The sequence below is a fragment of the Aptenodytes patagonicus genome, chromosome 1 (genome assembly GCF_965638725.1).
Source record: "Aptenodytes patagonicus chromosome 1, bAptPat1.pri.cur, whole genome shotgun sequence".
Taxonomy (NCBI): Eukaryota; Metazoa; Chordata; class Aves; order Sphenisciformes; family Spheniscidae; genus Aptenodytes; species Aptenodytes patagonicus.
Genome location: NC_134949.1, coordinates 33,971,865 through 33,986,099, shown reverse-complemented (window position 1 = coordinate 33,986,099; position 14,235 = coordinate 33,971,865). Strand labels below are relative to the sequence as shown.

General features: G+C 42.4%; 1 protein-coding gene across 4 annotated transcripts in view; it reads right to left on the bottom strand.

Moving 5' to 3' along the window:
• The window catches only part of TMEM117 (transmembrane protein 117), a 230,294-nt gene that overhangs the window by 40,936 nt on the left and 175,123 nt on the right, over nucleotides 1-14,235 (bottom strand). For all 4 annotated transcript variants that reach the window (XM_076331658.1, XM_076331685.1, XM_076331676.1 and 1 more), the window contains one exon: nucleotides 9,432-9,591. In XM_076331658.1, coding sequence (XP_076187773.1) covers nucleotides 9,432-9,591 — 160 coding nt within the window. The remainder of the gene's footprint in view (nucleotides 1-9,431; nucleotides 9,592-14,235) is intronic.

The window sequence follows — 14,235 nt, the reverse complement described above, 5'->3', positions numbered from 1 at the left end:
GGTTACGGGACTGGTGCCACAGCCAGGGGTTCAGCTATTTAGACCATGGGACTCGCTTTGAGAAACCTGGTCTACTGGGGGCTGACGGGGTCCATCTGTCAGAGAAGGGGAAGAGCATCTTCAGTCATAGGCTTGCCAAGCTGGTGAAGAGGGCTTTAAACTAGAGATGCCGGGGGAGGGGAACCTCAATCCATCCCACTCCTACCAGTTTGATGCCAGGGCCAGCAATAGATGCCCAGAGCCTGGAGAAGGAACACAGGTCAGCAGGAGAGCACCTGAAGAGCAGCACAGAGGAACTCCAGCCAGTAAGACAGCTTCATCGGGGGCCCAACTTAAATGCCTCTAGGCAAATGCACGTAGCATGGCAAATAAAGAGTTAGAGACGTGCGCACACCTGCAGGGCTATGACCTTATTGGCATCATGGAGATGTGGTGGGATGGCTCCTATGATTGGAGTGTTGGGATGGAGGGATACAGGCTCTTTAGGAAGGACAGGCAGGGGAGACGAAGAGGGGGTGTCGCCCTCTATGTCAATGACCAGCTGGAGTGCATGGAGCTCTGCCTGGGGATGGATGAGGAGCCGACCAAGAGCTTATGGGTCAGAATTAAAGGGAAGGCAGGGACAGGTGACATTATGGTGGGGGTCTGCTACAGGCCACCTGACCAGGAAGACCGAGCAGATGAGGCCCTCTATAGACAGGTAGGAGCAGCCTCAAGCTCACAAGCCCTGGTCCTCATGGGTGACTTCAACCACCCTGATATCTGTTGGAGGGACAACATGGCAGGGCATAAGCAATCCAGGAGGTTCCTGGAATGCGTTGATGATAACTTCCTTCTCCAAGTGGTAGAGGAGCCAATGAGGAGAAGTGCTATGCTGGACCTTGTTCTCACCAACAAGGAGGGGCTGGTGGGGAATGTGAAGCTCAAGGGCAGCCTGGGCTGCAGTGAGCACGAAATGGTGGAGTTCAAGATCCTTAGGGCACCGAGGAGGGCGCACAGCAAGCTCACTACCCTGGACTTCAGGAGAGCAGACTTTGTCCTCTTCAGGGATCTGCTTGGTAGAGTGCCATGGATGGGACAAAGCCCTGGAGGGAAGAGGGGCCCAGGAAAGCTGGGTATATTCAAGGATCACCTCCTTCAAGCTCAGGAGCGATGCATCCCAACAAAGAGGAAGTCAGGCAAAAACACCAGGAGGCCTGCATGGATGAACAAGGAGCTCCTGGACAAACTCAAACACAAGAAGGAAGCCTACAGAGGGTGGAAGCAAGGACAGGTAGCCTGGGAGGAATACAGAGAAATTGCCCAAGCAGCCAGGGATCAGGTTAGGAAAGCTAAAGCCCTGATAGAATTAAATCTGGCCAGGGACATCAAGGGCAACAAGAAAAGCTTCTATAGGTACGTTGGGGATAAAAGGAAGACGAGGGAAAATGTGGGCCCCTTCCAGAATAAAACAGGAGACCTGGTTACCTGTGACACGGAGGAGGCGGAGGTACTCAATGACTTTTTTGCCTCGGTCTTCACCGGCAAGTGCTCGAGCCTCACCGCCCAAGCCGCAGAAGGCAAAGGCGGGGACTGGGAGAATGAAGAGCCGCCCACTGTGGGAGAACATCAGGTTCGAGACCATCTAAGGCACCTGAAGGTGCACACGTCCATGGGACCCGATGAGATCCATCCGCGGGTTCTGAAGGAACTGGCGGATGAAGTTGCTAAGCCACTATCCATCATATTTGAGAAGTTGTGGTAGTCTGGAGAAGTTCCCGCCGACTGGAAAAGGGGAAACATAACCCCCATTTTTAAAAAGGGAAAAAAGGAAGACCCGGGGAACTACCGGCCAGTCAGTCTCACCTCTGTGCCTGGGAAGATCATGGAGCAGAACCTGCTAGAAGCTATGCTAAGGCACATGGAGGACAGGGAGGTGATTCGAGACAGCCAGCATGGCTTCACCAAGGGCAAGTCCTGCCTGACTAACCTAGTGGCCTTCTGTGATGGAGTGACTACATCAGTGGACATGGGAAGGGCTACAGATGTCGTCTATCTGGACCTCTGTAAGGCCTTTGACACGGTCCCCCACAAGATCCTTCTCTCTAACCTGGAGAGGTATGGATTTGATGGGTGGACTGTCCGATGGGTGAGGAATTGGTTAGATGGTCGCATCCAGAGGGTAGTGGTCAACGGCTCAATGTCCAGATGGAGACTGGTGATGAGTGGCGTCCCACAGGGGTCCGTATTGGAACTGGTCCTGTTTAATATCTTCATCAATGACATAGACAGTGGGATCGAGTGCACCCTCAGCAACTTTGCAGATGACACCAAGCTCAGTGGTGCGGTTGACACGCCAGAGGGACAGGATGCCATCCAGAGGGACCTGGACAAGATCAAGAAGTGGGCCCGTGTGAACCTCATGAGGTTTAACAAGGCCAAGTGCAAGGTCCTGCACCTGGGTTGGGGCAACCCCCGGTATCAATACAGGCTGGGGGATGAAAGGATTGAGAGCAGCCCTGCTGAGAAGGACTTGGGGGTACTGGTGGATGAAAAGCTGGACATGAGCCAGCAATGTGCACTCGTAGCCCAGAAGGCCAATCGTGTCCTGGGCTGCATCAAAAGAAGTGTGGCCAGCAGGTCAAGGGAGGTGATTCTGCCCCTCTGCTCTGCTCTGGTGAGACCCCACCTGGAGTACTGCGTCCAGCTCTGGAGCCCTCAGCATAAGAAAGACACGGACCTGTTGGAGCAGGTCCAGAGGAGGGCCACAAAAATGATCAGGGGGATGGAACACCTCTCCTATGAGGAAAGGCTGAGAGAGTTGGGGTTGTTCAGCCTGGAGAAGAGAAGGCTTTGGGGAGACCTTATTGCAGCCTATCAGTACTTAAAGGGGGCTTATAAAAAAGATGGCGGCAAACTTTTTAGCAGGGCCTGTTGCGACAGGACAAGGGGGAATGGCTTTAAACTAAAGGGGGGTAGATTTAGGCTAGATATAAGGAAGATATTTTTTACGCTGAGGGTGGTGAAACACTGGCACAGGTTGCCCAGAGAGGTGGTGGATGCCCCATCCCTGGAAACATTCAAGGTGAGGTTGGATGGGGCTCTGAGCAACCTGATCTAGTTGAAGATGTCCCTGTTCATTGCAGGGGGGTTGGACTAGATGACCTTTAAAGGTCCCTTCCAGCCCAAACTATTCTATGATTCTATGATTCTAAAAGGATAGGCAAGAAAGACCTGTGTCTGACCCACTAGAAAGAAATGCCATGGTGCCAATACTGGCATGAGAAACATTATCATTTTGCTGGTTAAACGGTGTTTAGAAATGTACTCAGGTCTGTCACTTGAATTCGTAGTAAGTTCAAATAAAGCAAAGCTGTAGATCAACAATTGTTCCCTTCTAGTCCTTCTAATTCACTTTTATTTTTCAGGATTATTTTTGAATGTTTTACATCAGTGCTAATAAGGAACATTTCCATGATCCATAGAAGGATGAGGATGTAGAACAGACAAAAGGAGAGGGGAAAGTTTTTCCTATATGAGAGACTTTGCAGGAAGGAAAATCTATTACTTGCTACAGAAAGGTTTCTCCCAAAGTTACCTCACTTGAACTTGTCCTCTTCTTCTTCAGAGATCTGCAGGCCATGGGAGGTACAGTACCACAGAGCCAACCCTCACAGTAGGGTTCTTCAGCAAACATTGCACAACTAGCTGAGTACAAATGTGTGTTCAAAATGCTTATCCATTTTTGTAATACCATTTGACAGGCATGTCTAAAATCTGCTAGTGAAGAGCAATGTACTCTGAGTGGAATGAAACACTCCACATAATATCTGAAAAAAGTAGTCCAGGGTATATGGCTCCTCCCTGTGAAACCTTGCCATATGGTAATGGCTGGGGACACCAGTAATGGAGCTGGATCTGCTGTCAGTTTTATTAAAGGTGAATTCCCATCTATCCTGACTCCTCTGAAAAACCTGTCACTGGTCACTTGCCCTTATGGCTAGGTTCCTATCTTAAAAGGGCAAGTAGTACTTGAATAAAAAACCATAGTGACCCCTCACATACAGAAATCCTGAATGTCAGAGATGATGCAAAAGTTGTTTGCTAACTTCACTAACACAGATGTTCCTCACGGGTTTTGACTTGTATTTTATTATTGTGTTTTCAAATGTTACAAAACCCAGCAAAAGTATGAGGTAAAGTACCCTGACATTCAAGTGCTCACTTCTTCAGAAGTTGTTGTGCTGAATGGGAGGTTTTTAGAAGGACATTTTCATTCAAAGTTTGGTAACTTCCTTGGAAACAAATTATACATCAGTACTTTTTGCTGTTGGTTGTTAGGAAACAAAAAAATTTCTATAGCACTCGAATCAAATGCACAGCTGAGAAGATCTACTCTGACAGGAATGACAAATTATTTTGTAAATCCTGCTTTGTCTATGAACACAAAATCATTTCTTGCTTATCTGTTTCAAAGGAAAACTACTATACCTGTGTATTCTGCTTAAAGTATAAATCAGGATTCTCCTCTCGTCTGCATACATGTAAATTAATTCTATCAAATTACTGAGTGTAAATCCAGTTAAAAGTTACAATCAAACTACGTTTGCAAAGTTAAATAGATTTTCTTAAAAAAAAACCCTCTAAAAACCAAGTCTTTACCCACTTTGTGTGGACAAGACCGTATTTCTACTCTGTTGTTTACTTTAACTATTCAAGCAAATTGTATCTTCTTCCATGCACTTGATGTTGTGGGTGGTGTTTTTTAATGTGCTCACATATCATACTAGATTTTAACCAAAACAGCCTCTCCATCAGTGTAAAACTGAAAATAAATGGAACTGTCCCCACTTTATGTATTTGTTAACAAGACCAGAGTCTGTTCCATTTTGCTGCTAATGTTTCTGTTACTGTTTAACAATGACACATACGAAACATAGTTAGCATTACAAAGTTAAGCTAAATTAACTATTTTTTTTCAGGGAATTATGAAGAACTAGAAGAAAAAACACAGGAGAGCCTAATACAGATTTTCTTCAATCTGTTTGTCTAATTTTCTTATTAAAACTCTACCAAAGACAGAAGACCAGACATTCTGCAGAAAACAAAACAAAAAAAGAAGTGACAGGCCACCCATTAAATATGTTGATTTTCAACTGCAGTAGCAAGGAGTGATCTACAGTTACATATTAAAGCAATTTACATACAAAAAATATTATGAAAAATACATTTGAAAAATGTTTATTATTAAAAAAAAATCTGTCTGCTGATATCCTAATACCTACATAAGCAGAGATCCAGCATTAGGAATGTTGTTAATTATCTAACTCTCTTTGACCTTCATTTCTTTCAAGTTATGCAGAAGGACAAAATTCTTTTCTCTTTATTTATAAGAGTATTCCCATTTGGTATTAATGGGATTATTTTGCTAGTTTGGTTAAATATTCACATACAAGAGCTTTCTCAAAGAATCTTAGACATAAGCGCTTCCTGGCTTCTGTTTATTCCACTCAGCCGCTATAGAACTCTTCAGTTTATTGAAGAATAAATTCTCCTTTTGGAATCAAATGGTATTTTCAGGTAACTTTTAGATCACTCAGACATTGTATCTGATTGTACTGTCAGATAAAAAGTTGCAGTAAGTCCTAAGAGTTGCAAGAATTTACACCACGGCACTTGGAAAGTGCTCAGCAAGGTAGCTACAGCGTGTAACTCCACAGTGATGCCGAAATACTCTACAGTCTTTCAGAAGTCTGGAGAAACCTGTAAACGCTCACAAAAGATACTACAGAGATGAAACAATTCATCTCCCCTGGACACACGAGGTTTAATAATCCAGCCACCACAGGCTCCTACCCATTACCAAAGTCACTAAGAACATGACACCAAAAAAACGCAAACCAAAACCCGCAGTATATAGGCTAATGCATGAGTTACTGTCTACTTGCTCAAATAGAGGTATTCGGAATGTGGCATTATAGTTTCATTTTTCATATTTACTCCTCTAATTAACAGCTTTTCCATTACAGCTTTGCGAAAGAGAACCAAATATGTGATTTTTTCATTAAAATAGTAAAAAGTTCTATTAGATGATAATAGCGTTACTACATATCCAGCTTTAATATGTGTGGTCTTGCACTCAGCCTGAAACTAAGGCTAGAAATATAATGATGCGCATGTACAGCAGTGAATGCTATAGGTGCCAGAAACATACATATGTTGGCATCTTGCCATCTCAATTATCAGGGCAGGCATAATTAAGCACATTGTGAAAATGACTAACTTCATCACTTCCATACTGTGGAAAAAATAACGAACTTGTAGAGTTTTTACTTTCTTACTATAAGCAAGCACATGTCCTTTAAAATGAACTAATGCTCACCTGCATTGGACTGAATTTGATCTGTTGTTTTTCAGTGAGAAAATATGCAATCTCTGTATTTAAAAAAATCAGTGTTTGTATTTACATTGGATAAAATGCCCTGACAACCAGGATTGGAACAGAGACCCCTCTGCTGCCTCTCAAACAGCCTAAAATGGGTATTGTCTCTGATATGCTGTCCTAGACCCAGTGAAACCTAAATTCCTTTCAAACCGTGGCCAGGCAGCAGTGGGAGAAGTGGAGATCACCCTGCTTGTAAGAGTCAGACATGCTCTAAAGAAGTCTCATTGATAAAATGCTATCAGAGAAATGCTACTGTGGCCCTTTGATCAGCTGTGGAAATAGCTGAGCAGGATCCTTGCAGAGCTGCAGCTCTGGACTCGAGCCATGCCACCCTCATATCGTTTCTTTTGAGTCTGGCTTAAGGGATGGTTCCTCTCAACTCATCATGTTGGGTCTGTTTGTTCTCCGTGGAGAGAAACGTGCACCTCTAGGGCCTGCTGCATCTCATCCTACTGTAGATGTTTAAAAGCACCCTAACTGTACCTTGATCTCTCCATTGACTATAAAGACACAGTGATTAAAATCAGGTGGAGATGTATACGCAGCAGCCATCTAAAACAGGCACTCAGGGTCCATTTCTTCACTCCAAGGAGGGTGGATGTGGTGATGTGTCACAGTGAGGTTGGCAGAAGAGGTAGGAACACAGCCTGAGCCAGAAGCCAGCCACACTATCCATGAGGTCCTGTTGTAGTCCTGCAACCTTCTCCATGACCTGTTTTCTCAGATTGTCTTAATATTTTTGTGGCCATAACTTTCACATTTACATTTCAGACACAAGTCTCTGTCTTCTACTCTGTCTCTCATCTGTGCTTTTCTTCCTGACCCATTCCCTGAATATTTGGTGAATCGCTCGGACTGAAAGGAGCCTTTGCACACTAGAAGGAGAGTGGGGCTGGGAGGCAGCCAGGGTTTGTTGCAGGATGGAAACCAAAGCTAAAAAGTGCACGTACCCGTTAGCATCGCTCATGTATAACTGTCTGTATAAGGTTCAGCTGCCTGTGTTCTCCTCTTCACGTGTCTGCCTGGGTTATGTCTAATTGAAAAAACATAGCTCTTCAGAGCAGGGACCGCTCAGTCCTTTCTTTCTTTCTTATGTGCTACATAGGACTTAGATAAATATTAAATTATAATAATATTAAGAAGGCAAAGCTGTCCTTTACAATTATGTGATTATTTTTCACAGCACTGCGAATGGGTTTCCAAACTCAATTGGTTTTCTCTTGTTGCTAAACACAGTATTAATGCTACCATTTAGAGGGACAGAAAATGCCTGTACTCAAAAATTAGATGAGACTTCATCTGTGCTCTTAGTTAGCATCAGCCTCAAACAGAAATTGCGGGGTTTTTTTTCTTTTTTTCTAATTTTACCAGTTTGTTGGTAAAGCTTGTTAAGTTAGAAAAAAAAATTGTGAAACAGACAACACTATTGAAAAGAATTTCTAGAAACATGTAATTCTAAAGCATACTTCAGTCAAAGGATCATGATCCTGATGGTCTTCAGTTGTGATTTAATACTTTGCTGTCTCAGCTTGACTTTATTGCAGTAGCAATGCAATGATGCTAGAACTACACTGTAAATAAAGCATGCCAACTTAGTTGCACAGTCCAAATAACTTTAAATAAATAAATAACTTCATCACACAAACATCAGTTGAAAATACAATTAAAAAGAGCCTCTTGCTTTGTGTTGTAAAAACATGAAATAGTACTCAGGGCAGGCTGTTTCAAATAAAATTCTTCCCGATATTCAGCAATGCCAAGGTCAAAGTACTAGAACTTCATACTTCAAAGTCGAAAGGATGATTTAATAACTATTTGGTATGAAGACAACTCTGTTTCTCTACCCTGCATACAATATCAAATTCAGTATAGCTTGATACATCGTGTATTTTCATTCATGCTTTCATTACAGCCCTGTGAAGTACAATCATTTATTAGACATTCTCTTGAATCTTTTCAAAACAGCAAAAAAAATGTAAAATGCAAAGGGAGAGAAAAGAAAGCACCAGAAATCTTACTAGAAAAACAGTACAGCAGTGATAAATTCTCAGTGCCACCACAGTGTCACCTCTATGATAATTACTCAAGCAATAGATATCTCATTAAAGAGAACTAAGTGTCTCAGAAACGGTCTTTGCTAGCAGAGTTAGTTAGTAATATATTGGAGAGAAAGGACCCATAATTTCTTCTCAAATTCTTTGCTGAACTTCAGTTCAATAGTCTAACATATCTAGGGCTAATAGCAAAAGTCACTCAGGCCTTCGATGCTCCTTTTCCTTGCCTCAGCCCAACTGACCTAATTCTTCACAAAGCATTGGGTGAGTTATTCACACAAGGCTCAAACCACAGACAAATGCAAAGGGTAGAGCACAGCATCACATGAAGGAATTTTTTTGGCCACATACTTGTGACCCAGATTCCTTTCTTAACAGCTAGATTCAAAGGAGCAGACATCAGGCAGACTACAGGGAATCATCTCCCCAGTTAACCTTGCTGGCAGAAGACACTACAGTACAAGGACCTGTCGTCAAAGTAAAGAAATCTTCATGTGAAAGTGGAATCTTAATAGCAAATACTAATTTTCATCTATTAAAATGCTATAATGTGTGTATACCTAATAACATAAATGCTTGAAATATGGAAGTACTTCTTTCTTTTTTGGCCAAATTTCTCTCATGTTCCTAACAGAAGCTTCAAATTTACCAAACAATTAGCTTCCATTTCTTTTTCTGATGTCATTTTTGCAGAAAACACCTTCTAATTTGGAAAGTCATGCAGTTCTTACCTGGCAGTCTAAGAAGAGAAATCAGCAATGTTTTCACAATAAAAGGCCAGTGGGCTTTTTGCAGTCACTGAGAATGGTGTTATAAAATGCCTCTGCTAATAGCGATTGCAAACTAAACATTTATTTACATTTATGTAGTCTTAGCTAAACACCATTTGCTCTAGAGGAAAGAGAGTTACTAGGCAGCCTCAGCAGCTTGAATGAAACATTAGGACAGTGTACCTGCATGACAATAAGAAGGTCAAACACCAAGATGAAAGAAGCCAAGAAGGCTCTTGAGACCTCGTCACTTGGCAGAAATCCACGATTCAGCTTGTCCCAGCTGATCCAGTCAGTAGTGATGACAAGTACAACTACAGAGGTCAGAGTAAACAGAACTGTCCTGCAAGGGAAAAAAAATAATTCAGAGAGAATACGATAGTAATGAAGATGCATCATTCTATTTCATCCATCTTCTAATGGTCAACTAGTGCTTTATCAGTACTTTTCCGCTGATGAAAAGAGATTGAAGAAAATTAAGTGTACAAACAAATCATTTAATTCAAAATAGGAAAGCAGTCAGCTGTATCCTTAGTAAAAAGAGATTTAGTAGCTAGTACTAAGCATGTTGCAAAATTAGGCTGGAGTGTATCACTCTTATTCTTCATTACATGTTTTTCACTGAAGATGCAAACCAATTAAGTAAAATAAGAGAGAAGTAAACTATAATAAACTACCAAGGACTGTATGATCTAGGCCAAATTCAAATGAACAATTTGAGAGAACATTTTCTAAGGCACCAAAGATATTAGAACCTTGGAAAAGACTTTTCTCAGCTGTAGGAGCTATAGCACACTAACTGTGAAGTCTATTTTTTATATAGAAACACATCTGTATGAAAGAAATTTTCACTGTATTAAATTAATCTTTAGTAAATTCTGGGGGTTGTAGAAAGATTTTGCTTTGTGCCTCCTAAGATGCCCTTTGTACAAGTTTTCAACACATCTTATGGCACTTCTGAGAAGTCAGTGAAGAGTGAATTACAAAAGTAATAAAAGCTCCATATGAATGCTATGAGAATTCTGGAAGACACATTTGGCTAATTCATACAATTTTGCAATATGGTATTTAAGAAAACATCTTTCTAAGCTATCCCCTCAAAATAGCTCTGCATCATTTCCAGCAGCACTTTGGTGATATCCTTCAGAGTTGGCAGTGATGACTGATTGAATTCCTGGTTCTTTGGAAGCAGGCAAATTTAGCTGATAATTTGAGGGGGAGCAAGGCTTCTCCCAGTAGCCATAGCTGTCAGTAAATCTGTGTTATAATAAGGGCATATCAACATCTGAATGCACGCACACAGCTAAATAATTGTGGCAGGGTGGAGTTTTTTTCTACAGCAATAAAGTCTCATTTTCTTCAGCTACTGAGGGCTGTAAAACAATGTGAAGAATATTTCCCATGACACTTCCAAATGGGACAAATGCTCAGAAGAGTAAAAGAAAAATCTGTACACCAGCAGTCACAGGCTACCAGTCTGTAGGCATGTCTTTTTATACATCATCCTGGCTGTGTCTGTGTAGGAAGGGAAAACAAATATGCATATAAGCAGTAGTGTACACATTTGGACTCCTAAACATCATTCTTCTGTGGCACGATGGGCTGCGTTTCTTCACAATATAATGAGACACAAAATGACTTTATTGCTACCGCCTTTACCTTTGAACATTTATTTTTATTCTTAATAAATAAATAAATTCAGTTATATTCAACACTGTGGTTGGCACCATAACAGTATCCCTTGAATGTGTTACCAGCATCTGGGCCAGAAAGAAATGAATGAGACATATTAGACTTAATTAGACCTAAGCAATATTCAAGCCTGCTTATCCCCAAAGCATTTGCTTAGCTACCATCTCACCTGTCAGTACATGAATCTGACAGACTTTTCTACAGGCTCCACTTCGGCACATACCCAGAATGGCTTACTTCGGAAAGGCGATTCATTATGGCGCTTCTCTCATGCATGTAGTCTTTTGAGACCCACAGAGGTGGTTTTTCCCACCTACTTTGCCTTCATATCTGAAATTCACATGGACGTAAATGTTCTCACTTTAGCTGAGAAGTTCTCCAGAAAGAACACAGTCCTCAGTGCTTGTCTGCCGGCCCGTGCAGACTGCCCTGGCCGTTGGGCGCACTGATTTTCCTTGTCCTCATGCTGAGGAACCCACATCCTCTGCTGCACAGACAGTTTAGAAATGTAATTCAAGCCTGTGTAGTTTGCTATGGGAACCATGTACCCAGAAGTTACGCTCAACACTATTCTGCTTCAGTCCTCTTGAATTATGCATTTGCGTTTTGGAGCAAGAGTTCAAAGCACAGAAGGTCAGACTTTGGCATGTATGCAAGCAAAGGCAGACATATTTTTATGCATGCTTCATCAGCATGCATGCAACGACCAATGTGTGTGCTCAAGCCCTGATTTCCTAGAGGAAATGCGTATGCACTTAAAAACTGCTTCGTTATTTGTTCTGAAATGTCAAACAGGGAGGGAAGGGAGCAGAAAATGGGCTGCTAATAGAATAAGAAAATGTGAAACCAATAAAAAAAGGTTAGAAATAGACTTTTGAAATGCTTGCATTAAACAGCATAATTAGCACTCGGTTGTATTTTTGACCTATGATACTGGAACACAGCAAGATATTCAATACATGCTTTTGGAGTTATTATAAACTGAGTTTGTCTGGGTTAGAGTTCAGTTCACGTCTTGTGAAAGTACAGCATTGCCCCAGTGACCTGGGAATTAAGAGAAGCAGCTGAGGATTTCATTTAACTTGACATAGCCTGTATCAGATGAACCAATGTGAGCTACCCTGCAATATTGAGGCCAGTGTAGCTTGTCCTTTATTCTGCAATGCACATTACTGAGAAAGAGCTACAGCATCAAACTACTCACAGCATTGCTGGCAGGACCTCTCCATCTTCTGCCTGCAGAAGGGGTATGAGGGGAAAGGCAAGGGAGGATTGACTCTTCTTTGTACCAGACCTTAAGAAATGCAACTTCTTTCTCTACTTCACAAAGGAAATACATGTTTATATTTCACTTCTAATTCTAGCTTGCTGTATTGAATGATTATGTACCCTGGGCACCTATTCAGCTACAATAACACACATTTTACAACCTAGCCCATACTCTTCAAGATACAAGGTTGCTATGAAGAATAAAAATAAAAAAAAAGTCTGCAAAAAAACACTGTCCAGGCCAATTGCATGCTGAGAAGTTAAAATTATTAGGTAGGTCCAGAAAAATCAGTACTGTGCTTACCACTGCCAGTGATGATCTAAAATCCCCAGTTCTACATCGAACTGAGGGAAAGCTTGAAGAGAGGAACTTTTTACTGCCAGGAACCTCTCCAGAAGCGGGTAATTTTTTAGACTGTATCTCCATAATCTTTGATAGCCAGGACTGAGTTTGGTCTTGAGTTTGTCAAACCGAGTCACTCATGCCAAACTGAATCCACACTGCTGGCCCTCATTTGCCAGCAGAACATGAATTTTGTCCTCACACACTTAGCAAGGGCCAAACCAGATGTCTTTGGCTTCTTCACCTTCCCACAACACCACTTTCTTGGACCATAAGCTTTGACCAAGCTGACCAAGCATTTAGCCTATATGACCCAGCATATTATACACTACAAGAGGTTATGCACAACATGGGTGAGAAGCTTGAGCAGGTTTTTGTCATTGGTGGTGGCTGCAGACAATCCCTCATGGCAGACAGGGTCATAACCTCAACCTTGCAGTCTCTATCATGCAGAAATGCCATTTCTGGAGGAGAAAGGCCATGACACCTCATTTTCCTCTACACTACTACAATCAGTAGTAAGTACAGAACATCCACTTGCAATGGGCCATCTTCAACAAACTATGCCAAGTAGCTGGCATTAATTTACCTACGTCTCCACACTGCTGTCCTAGTGTTCAAGAACGGAGCCATCATCCTCTGAAGTTTGGACAACCCAACCCTAGACAAGTTGTTTGGAAAGCACTTAGAGGTTGGGAAATTCAGAGCTGGTGTGTTACGTCACCGGTCACATGCTCCCATCACAGGTGTCATCCACAGCTTTGCTCTGTGTGATGTCTTGAACTTTGCAAAAGTCTGAGATGCTGGTCACATATGAATCTTCTGTTTGTTCAGTGGAGGTCATGGTTATGTGAATAGAAAAAGGCTGTCACTGCAGCATAATGCAGACCCTGGTGGATAACAGGTTTGCATGAAATGTTTAGAAAACAGGGCATCTTTGACTCGGGGCAGTCCGGTACACAGGTACTGACCTCCACTGTAGGCAGTGCTGCATATTCCCTACTGTCTCTGGGGAATATCAGTCCATAATTTTCTTTTTTATATGCCCATAAATTTCACAGCATGCTCATGGAGCTTGCACTGGGCTGCTTTGCTATGAGATCACAGACTTCATTTGTTCACCTAGATACAAACTTCCTAAACCCTGTGCACAGTAAGCCAGCATGCAGTGCACTGCATAGCTTCTGCTAAAGAAGGAACTCCGCTAACAGGACCGTCACTGGAAACAGTGGGCTTCATTTCGCTGTGAGAGTCCATACATACCTACATTGCCCACACATGCAATGGCCATCATGCGTATTTCTCAGCCCTATTTCTGCCTGTTGGGCTGCAAATATCACACCCTTCTCTTAAACACCTGTTGCTCTTTCAAAAATCACAAAAAAAATCACCCCAGACTTTCCATTTCTCTGCCCCTTGTATACAATGCCTGAGCTGTCACTTGGCATGTGATGACCAGAGATCAGGCTGGACTTTCCTGCGGATTCTTCAAATAAAAATCCTGTTGTAAAGGAAAGAAGCTCTTCATCACCCCTCCCTTGCTAGTGCTCTTCCCTCACCCTCTGAGAAAAACTCTCCTCGTGGGGCTTTCTGACAAATTTCTCTGCTGGTGTCCCAGTGCCCAGATGCCCTGCATGCCACATTCTGGCACAGCTGTGGCCAAAGGGTGAACAAGAACTGAGA